Here is a 26,231-nt window from a genome sequence, read left to right on the forward strand (position 1 = left end):
TACTTCTGTCATTATGGTGCATTTTATATATGGCAGAAAAATACCCCTGAGTTGGAAGACCCTGGGTTTGAATCTTGTTTCTCCCATTATCATAGGCATTGTACAAAGGAGAAGGAGCTGAGGAGAAAGCCCAGGTAGACCTGGAGAATCAACGGCCTCCATGACATCACCATCATTCTCACTGACAGTGTTAGGTGTTCTATACTGTTGAGAGTATTTTTCTTCGACATTTCAAATGTGCTTTCACATCAGCCCATTTCAAGTCCTGTGCAGTGACCTCACATACGTTGTGAATATTTGGTCTACACAGAAAAGGCTTGTCTTCGAGTCCAGTGGAGGAGGAAAAAGACGGAAAACAAGTTCGCCCTACACCCAAATACTGAGTCGAGGGCTGTTTAAATTCCTCACTGGTCAGAAAAACACAAACACACACACACAAACATAAGGCCCAAAGCCTCACAGGCAGAGCACAACACAAACCAGCGACCCGTGAGCTGCGCCAGCGCGGGACTCCTACAGCGTGCCCGCGAAACAGGTGCCTGAGGAGCCGCCTCCCACACGCCCCGCGGGTACTTGCCGCGGGCGCATGCGCGCGCCGCCACGCTCGAGGGGGGCGGGCCTCGACCGCCATCTTGCCGTGCGCGGGACTCGCGCCGCGGGTCCCAAGCCTGGGCTTGCGGCCGCGGCGTCCCGTCCGCACCGCCTTCCTCATTGCTCTGTCAGCCCCGGCCAGCAGCCCTGCCCGACCCGCCCAGCCCCAGCTCTCGGCCAATGAGCTGATCCGGGGCTCGCAGCCCGATTCTCAGCCGCGGCTTGCCCTGGTGCCCGTCCCGCAAGGCGGTGCGCGGGGGGCACCCAGCCTGCCCAGCCGGCCGCCATGCCCAACGTGCAGCTGCCACCCAAGGAGAACAACCTCTTCAAACGCATCTTGGTGAGTGGCCGCGGAGCGCGCCGCCGGCGGCCCCGGGCTTGGCGCGGCGGGGCCGAGTCGCCCCGCCCGCCCTCGGGTTCTTTGTTTTTGTGGAAACCCGCACGCCCGCCTCGCCGGGCTGCGTCCCCGCTGTCGTCTCTCTGTGGACGGTCCTTCCAGGAACTTCCCGCCGCGGTCGCCCTGGGCCCGGGCGCGGGGCGCGGCCCGCGCGTGCTGCGGCGCCTGGCGCCGGCTCCTCGCCCCTAGTCGTCCGCGGTTACCTTCCGCCGTCACCCCCGCGCCCGGGTGTGCTGGTTCGCTGCTCCGTGTGGAATCGGTTGCACGGCGCGCGCTGACACCCGTGAAGGAGGGAGCTCTGGCGGGGTGGGATCTGGTTTATACCGGTTCCCAGGAGCTAAAACTTGGGACGGAGACCGGCCCTCCCTTTGGTAGAGAGGTTTGTCTTCCTTTGGTGCTCAGTGTTTACCCTCTGTTTGAGAAGTTAGTGACTGGAGCTGCCGTTTTTAAGTTATAAATTCGAGCACAACTGTTGATTGCTTTGAAAAAAAAGTGTTTTTACTTTTAATTGTAGAATAATTGCTTTATAATGTTGTGTTGGTTTCTTTTATATAGCAACGTAAATCAGTCATAAGTATGCCCCCTCCCTCTTCAACCTCTACCCCCAGCCCAATCCCACCATTCTGGGTTGTCACAGGGAACTTGGATTGCATTTAACTCCTACTGGCCCTGCGATGAGCTAAGTGATGAAAGTTTCTTGGGGTAGGCCGGCGTAGCACTTAAGGGAGCATTCACTTTGTTTCCTAGCAGAAAGAAACCTGGGGAGCAACGTGGAAAATGCGGTGAAAATGTTAAATCTTAATTTTATATGGTGCTTAGTGTTGAGCTGAAACTTCAATAGTTTGGCCACCTGATGCGAAGAGCTGACTCATTTGAAAAGACCTTGATGCTGGGAAAGATTGAAGGCAGGAGGAGAAGGGGACGACAGAGGATGAGATGGCTGGATGGCATCACCGACTCAATGGACATGAGTTTGAGTAAACTCTGCGACTTGGTGATGGACAGGGAGGCCTGGCATGCTGCAGTCCATGGGGTCGCAAAGAGAGTCAGACACGACTGAGCGGCTGAGCTGACCTGAGCTAGTGTTGAGCAGATAATGCGAAATGAGTGTAAAAACCTAATTGTGGCAAAATGCTTCTTTCTACTTTGCCTGTATTTTTTCTTTATTTTACTTTCATTTTTCTTATATCTTTTTCTTTTTTGCAATGTGGAGTTGGAGAAGTGAATTTTTTGCCCCTTTCAGGTCGGCTGATTTGTTATTGTTATTTTTTTTCGTTTAAGGAAGCTGAAACATGTCAGTGAAAAATCATCTATATAAATTGCTAGTTGGATTTCAGTATATTTGCATTGTACATGAAAGATGACAGAACGCTTTTTTGTCTGTGAATATTTTCTAGTTCAAATCATGTTATCAAGAGCATAATGAAAAGCAACTAGTTTATTTTATTCTAGTTAAAAAAAAGTTAAAACTGTTGCAGAGTTCACTTTATTCCCCCCCTCCCTGCCCCCCCAAATTGGGAAATGCTGAGCATTTTTTCTGAGTGAGTATGTACTTTTTTAATAAGCTTACAGGCTGCAAAATGAATTATTTTATCATCTCAAATTGCAGTCAGTGTGGGTAAAACTTGGCTGTGACAAATTCCATAGTTTTCAGAAGCCTATCATAGAATTAGTTTTTAGTTTGATTGTGCACCAAAGTGCTTTGCCACCAACAGTAACTTTTAAATGCTAATTTTCATTGTATATAAACATCCATAAAAGTTTACCAGGTTGCTTATCAACATGGTTTGCATGACTTGTTCCTGCCTATCTTATTTCCCCAAACTGGCTGTTACCATTATGTTTTGTTGAATTTTGGAACTACTTCATGCCCTCTTTTACAGAGGAGACAATCAAACCCAGGAATAGTAAATGACAGTCTAAGGTTCTCTGTCTGGTTAGTAGCCAAGTTGAAACTACAATCTGTTTTTTCTACTAAGTATAGATTCCTTATTGAACTTAATAAGACTTTCCTATAACCTGAGTACTTGGGTACTGGAGATGACTACCTGGGTTTGAATTGTGGCTCTGACACCAGCTGTGTAAACTCAGTAACTATGCCTCAGTCTCCATCTAAATGGAGATTACATGTATCCCATAGGCTTTCCTTGGGGTTTAAGTAAAGAGTAAATGAGAAAAGCACCTGTCACATGGTAAATGCTTCCAGGAAGTATTAACTATTATTATTCCTGTTGTTGGTAGTATGATATTATTACTTCCAGATCACTTGGTAAGGCAGAAAAAAACAATGTATTTCTCTCTTTTTCCTCTTCCCCAGTAGTTCCTTCTGCTTGTTTTTTTCTTCTTGTCTTTGTCAGATGAACTCCTGTGACTAGATTCAGATTATTTTTTTTAATTTTTATGTTAAAATATTTTTGGAATGGATAATATACTAGCATGATTCAGAATTGAAAGTTTTCCTGTCCTGTCTCCCCAGCCACTAAGGTCTCTTCCCCAGAGGCCATCAATAAGCTTCAAAGACTTTTTTTTTCTATGAATACTTTTATATGTTTCCCCTCCAGATGCCACCCATGTTGGCAAGAATTAATCTCTTTCTTCTCCTTTGCTGGTCATGTTTTGTTTTGAACTTAGAAGACTGTACACATTGACTGTGTTGAGCAGTGCTTAATTGTCTAGAATCTGAGGATACAGCCGTGCTTAAAACAGGCAGGATCCCTGTTCTCATGGAGCCTACAATATGATGAGAAAGCCAGACACTAAGGAAAAGCAAATAAGTAATAATGTCAGGAAATGGTAGCACTGTGTAGAAAACAGAGCAATATGGTAGAGTGTGTATGTGTGTGTGGAGAGGTGCAGTAAGAGGCTGGCAGTGTTAGAGTGGTCAGGTGGATGATGTGGAAAACTTGATCATAAGGAACCAGACATGGGAAGGTCTGGGGAAGGACAACATTTCAGAGGGTAGAAGGAACACAGTTGCAGAGGCCTTGAGGTGGGGATGAGCTTGGCATGCTGAGTACTAGGGAAAATAACCTATAACCACAAGTGAGAGGTTGATTAAAGATAAAGTGTTCTCATAGTTAATGACTGTGGAGGCCAGGCATGGTTACTTAGCCTGGCTGGTGGCATTTAGGAATAAAGAGGTTGCTTACATTTATGTTAGAGTAATTGATGGAAAGACCATTGTCTTTGAAGTCAACCCAGAGTTTGCAACTAGGCTGACCCACTTATAAACAGATTTAATGAACTTTTAAGTTTTTCCATCTGTGAAGTGGAGATGATGACACCTACCTTAAAGAATTGTCATGAGTCATAACAAGTTTTGTACCGACAAACATTAGTTGCTCAATAAATAGCAGTATTGTGTATATGCTTTGGTTCCATTCTTGAAATAGCAAAGGTTTTTAATGCTGTTTCTAGTATTTTTCTTTATGATCACATATGTTTTTGCTTTTGGATTTTGAATAAAAGAAAGCTATAGCAGTGTATTGATTGACAATAAGGGTTTTTTTTTAAAGTATCTTTATTTTCAAATATTTATTTATCTGCACCAGGTTTTAGTTGCAGCATGCACACTCTCAGTCGCAGCCTGTGGGCTCTAGTTCCCTGACCAGGGGTTGAATCTGGGCTCCTGCTTTGGGAGTCTTAGCCTCTGGACCACCAGGGAAGTCCCACTTTTTTCTTTATTTTCTGTAAAAGTGAAAATACTCAGTACTAGTAGGTAACAGAGGTACACTTCATGTTATAAGTGATATAAGTTGGTATAAAACCTTTCCATTACGTATGTTTTAAACCTAACTTTGAATCTTGAATTTAAAATTTATATAATGCAATGAAAAGTTATTTCCATGTGTATTCATTTTGTATAATAATTTTTCTTTTCTTTTTCAGAAATGTTATGAACAGAAGCAATACAAAAATGGCCTCAAATTTTGCAAGATGATTCTTTCAAATCCGAAATTTGCTGAACATGGAGGTATCACCTGTGAGATTCCTTTGAGAAAATCTAATTCCACAATCAGATGGAAAGGATTTCTAACCGTGAAAGAAGAATACTTCCCACTTTCCATGGCCTCTTAGAATCCATACGTGTTTAACTTTTTGAATTATACCTCATATCATTATTATTCTAGATTATTTCCTTCAATATGCTTAGATATATTTATAGACTTTTATTAATAGATGAGAAATAGTTGATCTGTTGGTAAATAAGTGGCATATAAACCTCTACTTTTATAGACCTGATACCATTTGTTGCTATGAGTAGGACTTAGCCTTTGATTTCTTATGTATAAAATTAGGACAGTATTTGCAACACCAAAGTAGAATGAAGATACAATCACATGCATTTTATTTTTTGGTAGATGTATAGTTAATATATCTGCTGATCTTCATATGTAAATAGGATACTACTGATTGACATTTGGATTATCTTGGTTCTTCTAGCACTGATGTCGGTTAAGTCTGTGTTTTCCTGTCTAATCCTTTTTCACTGGTGCCCAGTGCTTGGTAAAAGGATGAATCAGGTTAGACATGGAAGTTATGGTCCTATAGCAGAGGAAAGCCAACTGGGTCTCCAGTATTAGCCTTGAGTAATTCTCGAGACCATCTCTTTTAGAAAAATAGCCTGGCCCTGCTGCTGCTACGTCGCTTCAGTCGTGTCCGACTCTGTGCGACCCCATAGACGGCAGCCCACCAGGCTCCCCCGTCTCTGGAATTCTCCAGGCAAGAACACTGGAGTGGGTTGCCATTTCCTTCTCCAATGCATGAGCCTGGCCCTACTCAGTTTCTAATAATGCTTAAAGCATTCTTTGAAGGAATTGGAAAGAAGTCTTTTGTTTCATAGCATTTTAGAAATTAAAGCTTATTTTCAAGCTATTTAGCAATAGAGTAGTGTGTTAGTTGCTCAGTTGTGTCCAACTCTTTGTGAGCCTGTCGACTGGAGCCTGCTCCTCTGTCCATGGGTTTCTCCAGGCCTTTATCCAAATGGGAGCTTCTGGGGAAATTCGTTACGTCAAAACAGATAAAATAAGATGTTTGATCATAGGAGCCTGAACTGTTGGATCACCGTATTCTGAAAACCAGAATCCACAGAGATCAGCTTGGAAACCATTTTTCTTTTGTAATTCGGTCTTGTGGATTATTGAGAGAATTATTTCATTCCAAATAATCTTCCACTAACTACCTTAAACATATTCTTGGGTTAGTTACCACTCGCACAGTCCAGTGTTGCACATTTCAAGTGCAAGCTGATGTTAATTAGCCTAAGTGGACTTTGTTGGAATAAACTTAACAACCAAAAATGAAGTCTGGTCCAGTATTGAGTAGGGTGACTTTTACATTGTGTACATCACTTTAAGGTAGATTGAGTGATTTTGTGCAGTATAAATCAGATTGTTAGATTCTTAGTAGAATTGACTTCAGGTGAAAGGTGAGGTCGGCTACAGTAGATTTAACTCAACAGGACTCAGGCCCGTGCTGTGTTACCTTTTTTCAGCAGAATAATCTTAACTTCCTTTATAGAATCTTCAGAAAGGCAGAAAGCTTTTTACCAACTTAGTTCCAGCCTAAGGAATTTGAGAAAAGGATAGGCTAAACTTTAAGCAGATATATAAATATATTTTTACTTTTTTATTTGGAGAGAAGTTCTTCTAACTATAGGATTTAAAGGATGGATATTGTACTCATTTGTAGATCTCATATATTACAATATTGCTAAGAGAATAATTTGAATCTTTCATGGGTAAATACAGGTTGAAAATGTTTTTCAGAGACTTTGGCTATGAAAGGATTAACGTTGAACTGTTTAGGAAAAAAAGAAGAAGCATATGAATTTGTTCGTAAAGGACTTCGTAACAATGTGAAGAGTCATGTCTGTATCCTTTTGTAGTAGTTGAGTAGTTCTAATTTCGTTTATTGTTTTCCGTTTACTAGTATTTCTAACTCAAAAAACTTCTATGGAAAAATTTAAAGCTGTAAGAAAGAGTGAGTTTAATGAAGTCTATGTACCTATTGTCTAGCTTCAATATTATCAACATTTTTAATATTAGTTTCATCTGTTCCCTACTGTTTGCTTTTTGTTTATTGGAAGATTTTAAGAAGAATCCTTATGCACTCTATATTTGCTGCAGTTGTACTTATTGTAAGAGTAAAGTAATTTTGGTAATTGCGTGCGTGTGTGTGTGTGTGTGTGTGTGTGCGCGCGCGCGCGTGCGCGCACTCACTCAGTTGTGTCCGACTCTTTGTGACCCCATGGACTGTAGCCCACCAGGCTCCTCTGTCCATGGGGATTTTCCAGGCAAGGATACTGCAGTGGGTTGCCATTTTTGGAGTGGGTTGCCATTTTCTTCTCCAGGGGATCTTCCTGAGCCAGGGATTGAAAGCACATCTCCTGAGTCTCCTAAATTGGCAGGCGGATTCTTTAATGCTGCGCCACTTGGGAAGCCAACTTCCATAATTATATGTGACTTAAAACCCATTGGTTTTTTCATATATATCCATAAACAGAGTGATAGTTTCCCCATCCCGAATGACTTACCTGTAAACTTTGTGTTCCTTAAAAGTTCCTTAAACTTTCCTTTAGAAATCTTAGACGAACATTCAGAAGGAACTTGTAAGATAGATTTTATTTAGTATAACTATCATATTGATTCTTCCACTTGGTTTCTGCTGCACAAGGACTTGGCTGTTACTTCACTGGATACTTACATATTTTTCTTTGGCTAGTACCCCAGTGTGTAAGAAAACAAAAATATTCTTTAGGGATGGGTCATTGGAACTGTTTTAATTTATGTTTTGCTGGTATGTATACTGATTCAGAATTTGCGCATTGCCCTTTTATGTTACTGTTTTGCATTTAAATCATCTAGCTCTTGACCAGTATTGAACATCAGTAGTCTTTATGGTGTTTCCTACATATTTAGCTTAGGGTTCTCTCAGAATACTAAATACTTATTTCTTTATCCCAGAGCTTACCCCAGAGCGAAGAGGAAGGGTGTGTAAGTATGATAGTTTCTGTAGCTCCAAGATATACTAAGACTTTAATTTATATTAAATAAAAACTTACTTTTTTGTGTGGTCTTTAATCACTAGTGAGTTAAAAACATGTTTTGTAGTTGATTGAATGAATATATACTTGTCTTAAAAGATAATTGCAATTTTTGTATATATTCTGTTTTAATACACAGTGTTTGATATTAAGAGCATGTTGAGATGCTGGTGTAGGAAAGTAAGGGACTGGTGGTAGGGAATGTGAAGAATTCCTACCAGTAATTTCTAAGGTTACTTAAAAAAAAATTTTATGAAAAATTTCAGACATGTCCAAAAATAGAATAGAATAATGAAACTATATGCCTATCACCTGGCTTCAGTAATTTAACAACTGTCAATCAAGGCTGATCTGGTTTCATCTTTTATCACCTCACTATCCCCCTTTTACTCAGGTCATTCTAAGGGGTAAATCCGAAACAAAATATTATTTTGTTAAGGTAAACTTTCTGTTAAATATGTAGCATAGTATATTCTAGTATCTGTGAATGTCTTCCTTAACTTAATAGGTTGGCATGTTTATGGACTCTTGCAGCGTTCTGATAAGAGATATGATGAAGCTATTAAATGTTACAGAAATGCCCTCAAGTTAGATAAAGATAATCTGCAAATTTTGAGGGATCTCTCTCTGTTGCAGATCCAAATGAGAGACCTTGAAGGTTATCGAGTAAGTATTTTAGTCTTAAGTGTACATGTTTTTGTGATAGCTGTAACTTAAAAGCATGTGAGTTCAGAATGAGGTAAACTTCAACATCACGTAGACTTGATCGTTAATTGCATTCCATAGTAGAAGGGGGAAGTCACTTGGGATCTCCCCTCCAGTGATAGTTGCAGAATTGCATAAATTGATCAAAGAGGGTAACTGGTTTATTCATTTAATGCTTTTTATTATGAAAGACAGAATATCTCCTGTGTGCTAATATTGTACCATATTCTTTGTGGGCTTGATATTTACAAATTTGGCAAACAGATTTTATAACACATCTAAATGTAGAGATTGACTAGCTTGCTTTATTATGGGTTAGAAAATACAAGATATTGTGAGAACGATTGCCATAAATGTAGTCCCAGACCATTACTGTCAACTCTACTGGGCATCTACAGGTGCTTACCCCACTTAGTATCCTAAATTCAGTATGTTCAAAATGGAATTCTCCCCCCTGCTCATGTGAAGGAGGCTACCGAAACTTAATAGCTCTCTTTAGGTAAGTCTTCTTTCATTAACGTTTTTCCTTTTGCCCTTCTGCTGCCGTGTAAGTCCTTCTACCCTATGCTTAGACTTCTGCAGAAGTTTCAAGGGTTCTGCTGAACTTAATAATGCCGCCAATTAATTCATCAAGGTTATATGATTTTTTTTTTTTTTTTTTTGGTTAGGACTTAGCAGCCTAAGTTTGGTGAGAGTTCAAATCACTTATCTTTAGAAATAAAGAAATTAACAATATTGGCAGGAGACTGGTTGCTAGGAGGGGTTGTGAAATAAATACAGATAAAAGAGCGGGTGGTTAAAAGTGAAGGACTCCAGGAACTGGAGGTACTGGTGGTATCTAGGAACAAGGGTGGCAAGGTCCCAGGTTAGAGTGTCGATAGCACAGGAGCTGTAGCCAGAGTGAGATACCTGAATTTATGATTTCTGGGTGGCAGTAAGGTCTAGGGTGTAGTGGTGGGAGTAGGTCCCTGAAACAGCATGGAGATCATTAAAGAGGAGGAAATCTTGGCTCCAAGAAGATGGGTTATTGGGTGGTTAGTGTTGCATTTGCCCAGGATAATGGCAGGATTTGACAGAGAGATGAAAACTGAGTCAGACTTAAATGAAGTAGGGGGAAGACAGAGAAGTAACAGTGGAAATAAGGGGTGAGATTGATAAGAGCTTAATGCCATATTCCTAGAAGGAACAGACACTTAGACGTGAATATTGTCTCAATCGTTTTGTCAAAGATACCTCTTTTAAAGAAAGATCTAATCATGGTTCTCCTCATGGCCTATAGCGTAGATGGTTAGCTCACATTCCAGTGGCAGTCACAGAAGCTAAACATTACATTTTTAAAACTCATTGCAGCTAGAGTTTTTCATGAGACCCTGTTCCTCTAGGCAGTTACACTTTCTTAAAACCTGGAGATATATATGAACTACAAGGAAGCTAGAGCTGTGTAGGGAGGTTAGATTTTGTGCTGGTCTGCAGATTGTGTGCTGGTCTTGATTCTTCTTGGCAACCAGGTGGAATTTCTGGTGTTTTCTTCCTAATGTCACAGATACTGAGCTGTCTTAAGAGTAGCAGCAGTGGTGTTTCTGCTAGAAAAGTCCAGTCAGATGTTTGAGTGTTTTCTCTGGCTCTGTCCAGCCTGTCTATGGGCCTGTTATAACAATGTAAGAAGGTCTTAATTTTATATAATAATTTAATATGCAGAAAACTCTGCTTTCGTTAAAAGCTATCTTATTCTCTCTTTTAAGGTGTTCAGTTACCAGAAGACATTCTTGTTATATAAAGGTAATTTTATAAGGCAGCCCAACAGCATTGACTCCAAGGACAGCTTTTCAGTGACAGTCTTGCAGTGAGCGTTACGGAGTATTCTAGAGTTTAAGTTTAGATGAGGAACATAGAAAGTATTGGGTGGGCCAAGAAGTTCATTCGAGGTTTTCTGTACCATCTTCCAGAAAATGCTAGATGAATTTTTTTTGTCCAGCTTAGTATTTTTGTTTTATTCTGGCGTTCAGTGATACTTGTTCATTCAGTTCATTAGTAAGGAATTAAACGTATGTTGTCTTAAGACTGGTGGATTATATTTTAGTGAGACTTAAGAAAATGAAAAAAATTTAAAAAATATTTTTTTTTTAAAGGAGACAAGATATCAGCTTCTTCAGTTGCGCCCGACACAACGTGCTTCCTGGATTGGCTATGCTATTGCACACCATCTACTGAAAGATTACGAGATGGCACTGAAACTGCTGGAAGAATTTAGACAGACTCAGCAAGTAAGAAGTTCGTTTCAACATGTCCTTCCTCTACAGACTAAAACAGTTGACTTCTATGTTGCCTCCACCCCTCAAGGATCTTTGGGAAAATTGAACACTTTTTGAAATAAGTGGAGAAAGTTATAATGTAGGATTCTTTTATTTTGGCCATGCCGTGCATCATGCGGGGTCTTAGTTCCCTGACCAGGGATTCCACTGCCTTCTGCAGTGGAAGTGCAGAGTCCAAACCACTGGACTTCCAGGAATCCCCAATATAAAAATGTTTTTATGCTATAATTTCAATAATATTCAGATGAATAAAAGAATACATGAAACTGAAAATAGTTTTGTGACTGTGGGAATTTCTTTAATATATGTTGCTTTTATATATATATACATTTTATATATATAAACATGTTAATACATTTTACTATGCATAGTAAAAAATAGAAAAATGAAAAAAGTATAAAACAGTAAAATAGTGAAAAATAGTAAAAATGCAAAAATATAGTGTGTGTCCCAAGAGAAATTAAAAAAGATGTTAGCATTTTGCAATAATTGCTCCAGATTTAATTATTTTTTAAAGAACTAAAATGTTCGCGAAAAGCTAGAGTCCTCCCATGTCCCTCCCTAGAGGTAGCCACTATTGTGAAATTGGTATAGATCATTTCTAGTCATGTTTACCTTATGTGTTAAGTCCCTGAAAGTTGCAGACTGTTATTTTGTATATTTAAAATTTTACAAGAATGATACTCAGTTTTTAAAATCCTAGAGGTACATCTGTGTTGATACACGTAGGGTTAGTTTATCCATTTTAAACCGCTGTTTGGTGTTCCATAGCTACACTGTTTCGTGTCTATTAGAAATGAGTGCTATGGTGAATATTCTTTTCTGCTGTTTCATTAGCCATATTTGGGAGTTCCTCTTCAATTAATACGTAAAACTGGAATTGCAGAGTTGCAGATGTGTGTCTTCAGTTTTCCCCATTTGAAGTACTTGTACTCATTTATATGCCCACTAGCAAGATTTGATGGTTATTATTTGCCTGTGTCCTTACTGGACGGACATACTTACTGTTAGCTTTATTAGTCTTCTGGACTAATAGTTTTTCCAGTTTTCTACTTGTGAAGAAGTGTATCTCATTATTATTTTAATTTGTGTTTCTTTATTAGTGAGGGATACTGGGATAAGAGATATTAAGCTGTGCTTTTCTTTTGATGTCTGTCTGGTCTCAAGGCATGAGTTGGGAAGTGTTTTGTGCAGGATGGTGTTAGTTCTTAGGTGAACATCTGGTAATACTCACCTGTGATGGCATCTGGTCCTGGGCTTTCCTTTATGGAAAGATTATTGGTAATTATGATTTACTTTTTATTTGATATTGGTCTGTTCAGATTTTCTGTTCTCGAGTCAGTTTCAGCAGCTTGTGCTTTTAGGGAGTCAGTCCATTTCACCTAGGTGATCTAATTTGTTGGCATACCACTTTGCCTAACAGTCCCTTATAATCCTTTTAATTTTTGCAGAGTTTGTGGTAATGGTCTTCCTTTTATTCTCAATTTTTGTAACCTTCTTTCTTTCTTGGTCATTCTCGCTAAAGACTTGTTGATTTGTTGATCTAGTAGTATTGTTAAATTTGTCTGTGTTGGTGTATGCCTTAGCATCAGCCAGGCAGTTTACCCATCACTTCACAGCAAATAGATGGGGAAACAGTGGAAGCAGTGACAGACTTTATTTTTGGGGCTCCAAAATCACTGCAGATGTGACTGCAGCCATGAAATTAAGACCCTTGCTCCTTGGAAGGAAAGTTATGAACAACTTAGACAGCATGTTAAAAAGCAGGGACATTACTTTGCCAACAAAAGTCCGTCTAGTCAAAGCTACGGTTTTTCCAGTACTCATGTATGGATGTGAGAGTTGGACTATAAAGAAAGCTGAACACTGAAGAATTGATGCTTTTGAGCTGTGGTGTTGGAGAAGACTCTTGAGAGTCCCTCGAACTGCAAGCAGATCCAACCAGTCCATCCTAAAGGAAATCAGTCCTAAATATTCCTTGGAAGGACTGATGCTAAAGCTGAAACTCCAATACTTCACCCACCTGATGCGAAGAGCTGATTCATTTGAAAAGACCCTGATGCTGGGAAAGATTGAGGGCAGGAGGAGAAGGGGACGACAGAGGATGAGATGGTTGGATGGCATCACCAACTCAAGGGACATGGGTTTGGGTGGACTCCAGGAGTTGGTGATGGGCAGGGAGGCCAGGCGTTCTGCAGTTCATGGGGTCACAAAGAGTTGGACACGACTGAGCAACTGAACTGAACTGAAGGCAGTTTACAGCTCTGCCTTAACTTTCACCTCTTACTTGTGCAGTCTCAAGGTCAGCAGGAAGCGAGAGCTTAGGATTTTCTCAGGTAATTCTTGAACCTGTGTATAGCTCTATATGTGTGTGACTTCAGTGCCCCCTGTGGACATCACAGTTCCCAGCTTTTTCTTTAAGGCTTTTGTGTAGTCTGTTGTCTGCCCTGATTGTTACCCATCTTTCAGGCACTGTGAAAATAAAACACATGCCTCTAATCACTTTTCTTTTTTCTTTCTTTTTAGTTGCACTGAATCTTCATTGCTGTGCCTGGGCATTCTCTAGTTGTGGCGAACGGGGGCGACTCTAGTTGTGGTGTGTGGGATTCTCATTGCAGCGGCTTCTCTTGTGGAGCTTTAGGGCAGGCGGGCTCAGGAGTCGTAGTTGACGGGCTTAGTTTGCTCTGCGGCTTGTGGAATCTCCCGGACCAAGGGTCAAACCTGTGTCCCCTGTATTGGCTGGGGGTTCTTAACCACTGGACCACCAGGAAAGTCCCCTTGTGATCAGTTTTGTTGAGCACTTAGGCTCTCCCCTGCCCCCTGAGGCTTTTTTTTTTTTTTTTTGCTCTGGGCACACTCTGAGTTAGGCTTGTATTTGGAGGCTTGCAGTGAACCAGGAGATAGGTCAGTTAATTACAGTTCTTGGGAAGGATGCTTTGAAAGAGCCCCAGCTTCATTCTTTTCTCAGGGGTGACTGTCAAGCTGCTACGGGAATACAAGCTTATTTCTCAAGGCTACTGTGTAGCTGGAGAGCTTTGGATAGGACTAGTGAAGTCACTCAGTCATGTCTGACACTTTGTGACCCCATGGACTGTAGCCTACCAGGTTCCTCCGTCCTTGGGATTTTCTAGGCAAGAATACTGGAGTGGGTTGCCATTTCCTCCTCCAAAGGATCTCCCCGACCCAGGGAATGAACCCAGGTCTCCCCCATTGTAGTTAGACGCTTTACTGTCTGAGCCACCAGGGATAGAGCTAAGGCAAGTTAAAATGACATAAAACTCACTGGTCGTCTTAAGATCTAGCTTTTTTTCTTCAGTAATAGCTCCCCAGATAGCTGTAAGTGATAGTCATTTTTCAGTTGTGTCCAACTTTGCAACACCATGGACTGTACCCCATAAAGCTTCTCTGTCCGTGGAATTTTCTAGGCAAGAATACTGAAATGGGTTGCCATTCCCGTCTCCAGGGGCTCTTTCTGACCCAGGGAACGACCTGGGTCTCCTGTGTTACATGTGGAGTCTTGGCCGTGTGAGCCATCAGGGAAGCATTTGGTTAATTTTCAGAGTTCTGAATAACGTGATTCTGACAGTTTTTACCTGCTCTTTCCTTTCTCTTATGGAGAGGTGAATTTTTAGACTTTGCCATTTCTCCTGACATCATCCTCTGTATTTTCTTAATGAAAACTTTCTCTTTTGACACATTACCCAAAACATGATGGGTTTGTTAGCCAAAGTAATTTTACCTGCTAGGGTGGTGAATGTTTTTTCTCTTCTCATTTGTCCAGTAATTCTCATTACAGAGTTTTCATGGTAACTGTCCTCTATCCTAACCTTTCTGTCCCTGCCTTGTGGTCCAGAGTCTGGTCCAGAGAAGACGTGGAAGGACAAAGGTCTCCATATGTTAGAACATTAAGGAACATACTTAGACCTCTTTTGGAAACTTCAAATAAAGACAGTCATAATGTAGTGTTTTGTCTTTAGATTCTTTTATTTAGAATACTTTTGAGATTCACCTGTGTTAGAGTGTGTAGTATTAGCGGTTAATTCCTTTTCAGTGCTATATACTGTTTCATTTTGGAGATATACCACACTGTACACACTTGATGGACATACATGTAGATTTTACTTTTAGCTATGCATAGTGCTACTGTGAACGTTTGTGTATAAGTTTGTGTGTGGACATATATTTTTATTTCTTTTGGGTAGATACTTAGGAATGAAATTACTTGGTTATATGGTAAGTATATATTTATCTTTTTCATAAACTGTTCAGTTGTTTTTCTAAATGACTGGACCATTTTACATTCCTACTAGCAATGTGTGAGAATTCCAATTTCTACCCACCCTTATACCTGTTACTGTTCAGTTTTTTGATGATAGTCTCCTAGTGGGTATGTAGTAATATTTGTTTTGATTGTCTCTGCATTTTTCCAGAAATTAATGATACTGAGCATTTTACAGGCTTCCCTGGTGGCTCAGAGGTTAAAGCGTCTGCCCGCAATGCGGGAGACCCGGGTTCAATCCTTGGGTCGGGAAGATCCCCTGGAGAAGGGAATGGCACCCCACTCCAGTACTCTTGCCTGGAGAATCCCATGGAGGGAGGAGCCTGGTGGGCTAGAGTCCATGGGGTCGAAAAGAGGCGGACACGACTGAGCGACTTCACTTCACTTAACCATGTTCTCACTAGTCATTTATATTTCTTCTTTGATAAGATGTCTGTTCAACTCTTTGCCCATTTTTTAGTTGGGTTATTTGTCTTACCACTGAGTTGTAAGGATTTCTTTTATAATCTCCGTACAAGCTCCTTATCAGATATATCATTTGAAAATATTTTCTTCTAGTCTGTAATTTGTTTTTTCATGTTATTAGTGATGTCTTTTGAAGAGGAAAAGTTTATAATTTTGAAATCCAGTTTACTAATTTTTTTCTTACACATATAGTCATGAAGATTTTTTTTCTGTTCTGAGATTTCTTGTATAGTTTTAGTGCTCACATTTAGGTCCGTGATCCATTTTGAGTTAATTTTTGTATATGGTATGAAATATGTGTCTAAGGTTATTTTTTTGCATATGGATATTTTATTGTTCCACCATCATTGTTGAAGAGACTACCTTGTCTTATTGGCACATCTGTCGAAAATTGATTGACCAGGTTATAAGGGCTTACTTCTGAAGCTTGTATTCTGTTCCATTGATGTCTGTGTCTGTCCTTAGGCCATTACCAACCACATTGTCTAGACTGATGTAGCTTTACAGTATGTTTGAAATTTGAAGTCTTCCTACTTTGTTTTTCTTTCTATGATTCTGTTGGTACGGGCAGGGTTCCTTTGGTTTCCATTTGAACTTTTGGGTCAGCTTGTCAGTTTCTGAAAGCCTACTAAGAGTTTGATAGGGATTGCATTGCATTTTTAGATCAAGGTGGGAGAAAAAATACTGATCCATGGACATGGAATGAAATGTCTGTTGATGTAGTTAGGTCTTTAATTTCTCTTTGAATGTTTTGTACTCTTTGATATGAGTCTTGTTTCTTAAATATATTCCTGGATGTTTGTTCTTTATAGTGCTGTTGTGAGTGAAATTATTTTAATTTGGGGGGGGTAGGATTATTTGTTGCTGGTATAGAGAGATATAGTTGATTCTCATATATTGATCTTGTATTCTGTCACGTTGCTAAAGTGATTTATTCTAGTAGGTTTCTTTTTTGAAAGATTCTTTAGGACTTTAATCCCATTATTTTACTTTTCTTTGGTAATAGGATTTGCTGACCTCTTCCCTTTGCAGAAATCCCCGTCCCTTCATTTGCTTTAAAGAATATATTAATCTTTGCTGTTGATCCCTCTTCTATTTGTAACTGCTTGTAGGTTGCTTTTTAAAGTCTGTGTGGATGACATTCCTGAGAAGTCAGTTAAAGATCTATAACTGCTTTATGTTATTATATAAATAAGATTATTATTTTTTTTTCCCCCAGGTTCCTCCCAGCAAAGTAGACTATGAGTACAGTGAACTGATACTGTACCAGAATCAAGTGATGAGGGAGGCAGATCTGTTTCAGGAATCTTTGGAACATATAGAAACCTATGAGAAACAAGTATGTGATAAGCTTTTGGTGGAGGAAATTAAAGGTGAGTTGAATTGCTTTTTCTTCTGTTAAAAAATGGTCTCGATTAAAGATGAGAATAGCAGCTGTATTTGGGCTTCCCTGGTGGTTCATACAGTAAAGAGTCTGCCTGCAGTGCAGGAGATGTAGGCTTGATCTCTGGGTCAGGCAGACTCTCCTGAAGAAGGAGATGACAGCCAACTCGAGTATTCTCGCAGGTACCCTACAGCCTGCTCAAGGATTCTGTGAATCCCATGAACAGAGGAGCCTGGCAGTTGCAAAGACACAAGACCGACTGACTAACACTTCCACTTCCATGCCCTAACGCTTAAGTGAGACTACATATCAGGCAGTGTTCCAAACAGTTCTGTTACTAAACCATCACTAATTAATGTAATCCTCATAACAGCCTTATGATGTAGTTGTTATATCCATTTTAGAGACCAGGAACTGAGGAACAGAGAGGTTAAGTGACTTGCCCAGAGTCACACAGCCGTTAGGCTGAGTAGTGCAGGATTTGAGTGCAGGGATTTTGATGCCAGATTCCGTTTTCTAAAGTAGTGGTTATACTGCCTTCATATTCATCTCCTCTCCCGATTCTTATCTTCATATGTAGTAAAATGAGATTAGTAAATGTTGACACTGGGATCATCATGAAAGCAACATTCATTTATTTTCATTATGGGCTAATTAAGAAGACAGAATCCTGAGAAATAGTTTGTTAAAAGTGTTATACAACAAAGTCAAACGTTTTCTTTTTTATATTTAACTTTGCTGATCACTTACCCATATCCTGAGGAATATTGTATAGACTGTCCATTTAAATTAAAAATTAGTTTGAAACTAAAATCTCATATAGTTGCAGGACTTCTAAAGCTTAATAAAAATACGTGCCAAGATTTATTTAGTCTTTCACAGTAGTAATTGCTGAACTGGCTTAATTTCTTAGAATATTTTTTCACTTCTAACATGGGTATTATTTATTATCCCTTTTTATATTTGAAGAAACTCGGAGAGGTTAAGGACTTGCCTGAAGTTGCCTAGCCTTTTAGGAGTTAATTTCTAAACATACCTTTCTGATTTCAGAGCCTTTACTTTTTTTGTTTGTCTGTTTTAATTTAAATAGACTTTATTGTTTAGAGCAGCTCTAGCTATGCTGCGACCCTGGGTGGAAGACACAAAGGTCTCCTGTGCGCCCTCTGTCCTCACACACGCAGACTCCTCCCTGCCCCAGGCCTGTAGTCTGTATGTGGGTTCACTCTTGGTGTTGCACACCTTCCAGGGTTTAAAAAAGGTGTAATGACATGTATCTACCATTATAGTATCATACAGGGTGGTTTCACTGCCATAAAAATCCTGTGTTCTACCGCTTGTTTCTCCTTGCCTCCAGCCCTTGGCAGTCCGAAATCCTTTTCCTGTGTCCTTATTTGTACCTTTAACAGTATGTGTTAGAGATGGAATCATAGTACGTAGCCTTTTTATATTGGCTTTTTTCTCTCAGCAATATCCTTTTAAGGTTCCTTTGTGTCATTTTTTGAGTCCTTTTAACTGCTCTCCTCTACTCCTGTGGAGGAATGGGGCGCAGTCACAGTTTTTATTTTGTTTTTGTTTTCCTTTTCTTTCAATTGAAGTATGGTTGACATACTATTTATAGTTTTAAGTAGTAGATGCTTATTTGTTTTCACTTTGTACCAAGTACTGTGCTGACCATTTTAAGTACATTATTTCAGTTGATGATCATAAAAATAGTTGATATTTTGCAAGCAAGGAAATGGAAATTGAAAGTTTTATAAGTTACTCAGGGTTCCAAAGCCAGAAAGTGGTGAAACAGGTAATTATACCTGTTAGTCTTTTTTTAATTAGAGGATAATTACTTTACAGCATTGTGACGGCTTCTGTCATGCATGAGCATAAATTGGTGACAGACGTGCACATGTCCTCCCACCTTGAACCGCTCTCCCATTCCTGTTAGTCTTACTCTAGAGACTGAGTAATATATAATACATGTAAATAGCAAAATAATACGTATGATAACCACTATAATATGATGATGATACAAGCTGAAATAGTATGTATGACTGAAGACATTTCAAAGGGTTGTTTGAATCAGATTCTTCAGGAAGTGGGAAAGCTTAGTGATAGAAAGTTGAGGTATATTCTTTTTTGAGATTCTCCCCATTCTCTTGATTAGATTTGCTTTTATCTGAGGAGTTTAGATGCTTTTTCCCGTTCCCACTTGCAATTTATATGGCGTAGTTAAAGGAACTGACTTAGTTCTCTAACTGATGTAATTGGAGATGACTCACAGGTGAACTCTTTTTGTGTAGTTTCTTGCTCTGAAATGATACTTAGTGTTATCGTTTTGTGAGTTAAACTTCTCTGATTTTAGTGACCTGGAAAGGACACTAAGAGAATTAAATGGAGAATTGCTTAGCACAAAAATTGATTAGGAAAAGTACATTGAAAATCTTGCAGTAGGAAGGTAGAGATATTTCATTGGAATTATTTACCAATCTGTAAATAGGGTGTCTTTAGTTATCTTAAAGGGTGTATAAAAATGTACAAAATAGCAAAAATTTTTACTAATTAGTATTATTTATATTTGGGGTGTGGGAGGGAGCCAAAAATGAATGTTAATAGAATATTTAAATGAAGGTTCATTTCTGAAGGCAAACTCTGAATTAATTTTTAGTTATTTAAACTACAATGGCAACAAACCCTGAAGGAAAGCACATAAAATTCTGTCTTTCATAAATATCTACTATACTAATAATGGTTAGTGAAAATCTCTGGGCTCAGAAAGGTATTTAATGTTTAAGTAAAATGAATGTGACATTTAAACTTAATTTTAGGGGAAATGCTGTTGAAATTGGGGCGATTAAAAGAAGCGAGTGAAGTATTCAAAAACTTGATTGATCGGAATGCAGAAAATTGGTGTTATTATGAAGGCTTGGAAAAAGCTCTGCAACTTAGTATGTAATGATTTTTCTCCTACCTTCTCTTAACTAGTGTTTGAAGTATAGTAAAAAATAGTAAAATATAAAGTTATAGTCATATTTGAGGATGTGTATTTTTAATAGTCGCATTTATTTTTCCATTTAGGAAAGTTGCAGGTTAAACATGGGAGTGAAAATGAATTCAGATATTTAAAATATTTGAGTGATAAACACTTACAGATAATTTTAGGTTTATTCATCCCAATCGTCAGTTACCAAATTAGATGACTAGACTGGTGGGGAAGAAAATGGGCATTCCCTTTCTGGGAAATGTCATAATTATTAAATATTTTTAAACAGTTAGAGGACTGTTAATCTCTTAAGCATAAGAATTGGGCCAAAGCAAGGTTGTTGAGAGTATGTGGTATACCACATCAGCATAAAAACTATCCTTTTAGTTTCAAACTAGGCTAATTTGTGCTGAATATGAATACATATTCTGAAATTTGATAACCTTGACTTCTTTCAGAATCTAGAATATTATTCTAAACTTTCCCTAGTATTTTCATAAGTAAGTATTTTTAGGAGCAGTTAGTATTGCCAAAATTATATTTACTTATGGGTAAAGTAAGTATATGGCTGAAATAATTATGAGACTAGTATGAAATAATTATGAAACTCAAAGATACTGAAATAGCAACATTTTTAAATTTAAAAAATATGGTAAATAGGTACCTATCCATATTTACAGTAGGAAGAAATTTGAGAAAAAATTTATTTTTTGTTATCCTAATTACCTGTATGCTTAAATCCAAGTTTCGTGTTTGTATTTAAAATGTAATATCACAAATTATTAAAAAATTTCCTTACATAATTGTTTTTGAGAAAATAATGAAAATTAAAATATTGGTTAGATTAGTAATCTCTTTTTTAAAAAAAGGGGACAAAGTCATGTGTCAGAAGATTGGAAGTGTGAGATAACTGATTTTTCTTTAAACTACCAGTTACTGACATACATTAATAACTGTTTTAGTAAAATGAATGTATTGTGTTCCGTTTGTCAGGATCCATGCTCACTATAAAATACATTGATTATGAAACTAATTCCATTGTTGTTCTCGGTTCCTTAGAACCTTTTCTCCCCCATGGTAAGTTCTGGAGCTCCAACATGTGACTTCACAAAGGACATTGAAGTGGGTTGGTCTTGATTTAACTACGTTTATAAGACCTGTTTTATCTGAGCTAGTGGGAAGTTTGTTTTTGTACTCATAGTTTGTTTCATTTCCCAAGATTAGGCATAAATATGACAGTTGCTTTTTAAAATTTTGCGATAACCTTCTTGTAAATTTTAGTGTAAGGATCCTTAATATTTCATGAAGTTCCCAGATCATTAACAGAGTGTGAGAATAATTTTTCTCATATCCCACTTTCAAAAACTCAACCACTTTGGAGCTCCGAAACATATTATTGGAGGAAGGAAGGAGTCTAAATAAAACCAGACTTGACTTTTTAAAGTTCTGTGTTTATAATCTTGATACTGAACACTGCATTTACCATGGAGACACTTTGACTGCTGGCACCAAGGGTTTTCTTACAATAGTTACGTATGTGTGGTCTGAATTAAAATCCACCTGAAACCTTATAGTTTAAAAATGAGTGTTTGCTTTTTCTTGAAATTTGCTGTAAATATCTTATTGCTCATATTAAATAGTCTTTCTGTAGATTATGCAGGATATTATTTTAGAATAATAAACTAGACCTAGAACCTATTTTCAGATTGTTACTTTAGTCTACTTATAGATCTTGTATTTAGTACTATAAAATTAGGTTGGTCTTGAGAGGGAAGATACAACTTTCTGTTAGAAATATATTTTATATCATAATACTTGGGTGAAGTAATTGCCACTTTAAAAAGTCTGTGCTAATGGGATCTTTTTCTTGGGTACCTGGACAGGGACATGAACTGATGGGACTCTTTATTATACAGTTTCATTGAAGATTCTAAGTCTCAAAGCGACCTTAGAAACTTAATTCTTATCTTTTAAGATATTGCAGTCATGATCCTAAAACTGTTGCTTCTTTAAGGTTATCTCTAGGTGCTATAGACTTCTGTTGGATTTATATGGGTTATATTAGGTTAGAGGATTTATGTAAGATATGTTCTAAAGGAACATTTTCTTTTCCGTGGATTGTGCACACAGGAATGTAAGAGGAATATGTTGCTTCTGTGAGTATTGTGTGTATATGATTTGAGTTGGATATAGAATCTGTTGTGACGAGCTTTGTATTTCTCTGACTTCGAATATAAAACGATCATTTACTGATTATCTTATTTCACTACCACAGAGTTTTTAATGTGATTTCTACAAAAATTGAGAGTAGTTTTAATATTGATAATGAGATTTTTAATTTATAACATACTTTTTAAAATTTATTAGTTTTTATCCTAAATAAAAGTTTAAAGTTTTTATCATAGATAAAAGTTTTGATGCTTTGAATCTCACACATATTTACTGATAATAGGCACTTTAGAAGAGAGACTTCAAATTTATGAAGACATTAGTAAGCAGCACCCCAGAGCAATTTCACCTAGAAGATTACCTTTGAATCTTGTCCCAGGTAATAATAGGATATCTTTTGTAACACTAATAATTACTTGTTCAAATTACTCAACACCAATCACATTTTAAAAACTTGTTTCTGGAAGAGAGTACACCAGTCTTAGGGGTGGGAGTCATCAGTTATTAATCTGTTATACACATATGTTGTTAAGAGTATTTATGTCGGTTTAGCTTTATGTTGATTTTAAGTGTCAGAAGTTATCTGTATAAAATGGGTTTTCTTATGTGACTTTAAAAACTAAACACCTTATTTAGAAGGTAAATTAAATTCCATAGAACTGATGAAAAATTATATGTGAGGTATTGTGACTTAAGTGGTAAAAGTTTTGAAGTTGTAGATTTTCTTTTTGAGGACATAAATTGAGAGAGAGAGCTGTGAATTCCTTGTTCCTGCCACAGTGTTTAAGAATGTCATCGGTCCTGTGCAAGGCCCTCCCCTCAGAGCTGACCACATTCCTGACTTCAGCTTTTTATCGTTTTTGTAGAGCCATGTATTTTGTATCCCTAGAAATAAAAACAAAAAACCCCATTTTGTACTTTATGTAATTCGGAGCACTGTGGTATATATACTCTTACGATTTGTTTTTATTGAACAATAGTGTATTCACGACCTTGATCTAAATTGTAGTGTGTAGCTGAATTCATTTGCTATTGAGCTTATAAGAGGTAAAGAGTATATTAGCACTTGAGATAGTTAATGACTTCATTGATGATTTTATGTGCCTTTTTCTTTTTTTGCTCCAGCTTCCTTTTAAAATTGTTGCTAACACAGCATAAATCAAAATTGCATTATTTGCAGTTTAACACAATACAACATACAGATCTCATTCAACACATCTCGATTCCAGAAACAAAATTTTTTTTTGAAATATTTCCCTCTAGAAGTTGTTATAGATTACTTCCATCATTTTTTTTGACCCCTTTTTTTTTTCCAATTTATTTTTTAATTTTAATTAGAGGCTAATTACCTTACAGTGTTGTGGTGATTTTTGTCATACATTGACATGAGTCAGCCACAGGTACACATGTGTCCCACCATCTTGAACCCACCTCCCTTCCCCGGCCATCCCTCTGGCTTGTCCCAGAGCACCAGCTTTGAGTGCCCTGCTTCATGCATTGAACTTGCCCTGGTCGTCTGTTTTACATGTGGTAATATACATGTTTCAGTGCTGTTCTCACAGATCATCCCACCCTCACCTTTTCCCACATAGTCCAAAAGTCTGTTCTTCACACCTGTGTCTCTTTTGCTGTCTTGCATATAGTGATCTGTTATGTTTTTTAAAAAAACAAAACTGACCATCACAAATTTAATGTTCTTTGGTAATGCAGGCTGTATACATCTGATTTGTCTACACAATTCTTCAAAGGTGCCAATAAAATAGAAACCCATCCAATTCTCCTTGCCTGCTTGACAAACATGTAAATCTGAGTTTTAAATACAAGGAGAGGGTTCATTTCTTACCTCTGTATATAGAGCTGAGTACATATCATATAATAGATGCTTATATGACTGGTTGACTAATACTTGGTTACCAGTTTTAATAGAAATACCAACACTGTGCAGGATTTGAGGACCTGAGAGTTTTAGAAGGTATCATGTGCCTTTTTCTGAAAGTCATCTTTTTTTTTTTAGTTGCATGTACTTTAGATAATGAATTATTTATTGAGACTTCTGGCATGTCTTTTGATACAAGTTAGACCTTACAAAGCTAATGTGACTTAAAAATCTCTATCCTAGGCATGGGTGTGGAGGGAAAGTGTTTTCTTTTTTGTGTGTGATTTTTTTTTTTTCTTTTAAAAAATTTATTTCTAACTTTTTTACATTAGGGAATGTGTTTTCTTATGCCTTTTCTCATTTACAGTGGAAATGTTTGTTTAAATAATTGTGTTGTTTTCCTTTTATCAAAAGGTTAATGGAAATTAAGAGCTTTTTAGTAGACTGACTTTAAAAATATATGCAATACCTCTTAGAAATGTATTGGATTAGACAGTAGATACAAGTTTATTTAAGAATGAATAAATAGTGCCTCTCAGTTACATAAAGGGTAAATAGTATTTCTCTGATTCTCTGTTTTGTTTTGACTTTGTGAGCTAGGCAAATTTCCTAATGTTTTCAAGAGAACATTAAGTCCAAGTGGACATTAGTAGGCTTGGTGGGGAGGATGCTGATGTACTGAGATATTTTTCAGTCAGGTGATTTTGGGAAACTTGGTTAAATGTAGCAGTCAGGTTTCTGCAGGATTTCCTGGAAGTTTCAGTAGATACATTGTGAGTTTCCAAGGTGGAATGTACTGAGCTCCAAGGAGCATTTCCCTAGTAAAAGTGTTTTCTGGAAAATGCTTGGACTCACATTTCTGTATCTTCTTTAAAAAAACAACAACAACAACAAATAGAAAAGCAACTTGTCGAAATGTAGCTCACATACCATAAAATTCGCTTGTTAAAGTGTGCAGCTCAGTGCTTTAGTATGCCCAGGGGGTTGCACACCCATCATTACTCTCTGATTTCAGGAAATTGCCATCACTCCAAAGAGAAAACTCATACCCGTTAGCAGTCACTCCCAGCTCTCACCCCTGCACCAGGCAGCCGCGGTCTGCCTTTCTGTGCCTGTGGACTTGCCTGTTTCACACGTTTTGTGTAATTGAAATCATACCGTGGGCGGCCTTGTGTGTACTAGGTAGGAAATAGATTTTTCCTGAAAGATAGCCTGGAGCCAGCTTTGACTGTAAAGTGTGATCTAGGTTAAAGTGGAATGATTCTGGACCCTCTAGGATGTTCTGTGTTTGAAATGCTAAAGGGGTCTTTTTGCAAGCAAGGCCTCAGTTGAGGGGTCTTGAGGGCTTAGGCTTCAGGGTCAGCAACCATCATGTGAGGTTCTAACAATAAACATGTGTTTACAAAGCTCTGGGGACCATATATAAAACTCTGCAGCTACTTAATTGAACCTGTGCAACAGGTGAGTACTTGATGAAGGTTTTTTGCCTGCTTAGAAATATTTTTATGTGTCGTAAGAAAGGTATCTCAGCATCACCAAAGGCAGCAAGATGTTTTCCTAGAAATGTGATAGGACTTGAAGATGCAAGTTTTGAAAAAGGCTTTCTGGTTTTTAAGTGAAAAGATTTATCACCAACAGATTAGTGAACACAGCCAAAGTCCTGGGGAGATTCTCCAACAGCCTGAAATAAAGTGCTATGAAAACAGAGCTTTTCAAAATACCTAGTTTAATTCATCGTGCTGTATTAGTCTTCACTGGCCGAGGAGGGAGAAAGAGGGAAGGAGATAATCCAGAGTGTTAAACAGAGAATGCTAATCACATTTTGCTCCTATTTTATTTTTGTTTCATTGGATTATTTTTGTTTTTTATTGAGATATAATTAACACATGTTTAAGGTGTACGATGTATTGATATACATTTATATATTCCAATATTACCACTGTAGTGTTAGCTGATACCTCCGTTAGGTCACATGATTATCGTTTCTGTTTTGTAGTGAGAACATGTACCATTATTTAGAATAAATTTTCAGGTTAT

At 38.1% G+C, this 26,231-nt stretch overlaps 1 protein-coding gene across 12 annotated transcripts in view; it reads left to right on the forward strand.

Moving 5' to 3' along the window:
- The first annotated feature begins 629 nt into the window (after nucleotides 1-629).
- Nucleotides 630-26,231, forward strand: part of NAA16 (N-alpha-acetyltransferase 16, NatA auxiliary subunit) — a 64,097-nt gene continuing 38,495 nt past the window's right edge. For 8 of the 12 annotated variants that reach the window (XR_006060906.2, XM_015098043.3, XM_042254638.2 and 5 more), the window contains exons 1-8: nucleotides 630-931; nucleotides 4,877-4,961; nucleotides 6,757-6,861; nucleotides 8,542-8,699; nucleotides 10,868-11,002; nucleotides 17,014-17,167; nucleotides 19,995-20,114; nucleotides 22,602-22,697. Coding sequence is in view for 11 of the 12 variants with exons in the window: in XM_015098043.3 (XP_014953529.3) it covers nucleotides 878-931; nucleotides 4,877-4,961; nucleotides 6,757-6,861; nucleotides 8,542-8,699; nucleotides 10,868-11,002; nucleotides 17,014-17,167; nucleotides 19,995-20,114; nucleotides 22,602-22,697 (907 nt within the window). In the remaining variant the exon portion in view is untranslated. Of the gene's footprint in view, nucleotides 932-4,876; nucleotides 4,962-6,738; nucleotides 6,862-8,541; nucleotides 8,700-10,867; nucleotides 11,003-17,013; nucleotides 17,168-19,994; nucleotides 20,115-22,601; nucleotides 22,698-26,231 lie in introns of those variants that run through there. The other 4 variants (XM_027973514.2, XM_027973515.2, XM_027973516.3 and 1 more) reach the window with 4 other exon arrangements.

This window comes from Ovis aries, chromosome 10, assembly GCF_016772045.2.
Source record: "Ovis aries strain OAR_USU_Benz2616 breed Rambouillet chromosome 10, ARS-UI_Ramb_v3.0, whole genome shotgun sequence".
Classification (NCBI taxonomy): Eukaryota; Metazoa; Chordata; class Mammalia; order Artiodactyla; family Bovidae; genus Ovis; species Ovis aries.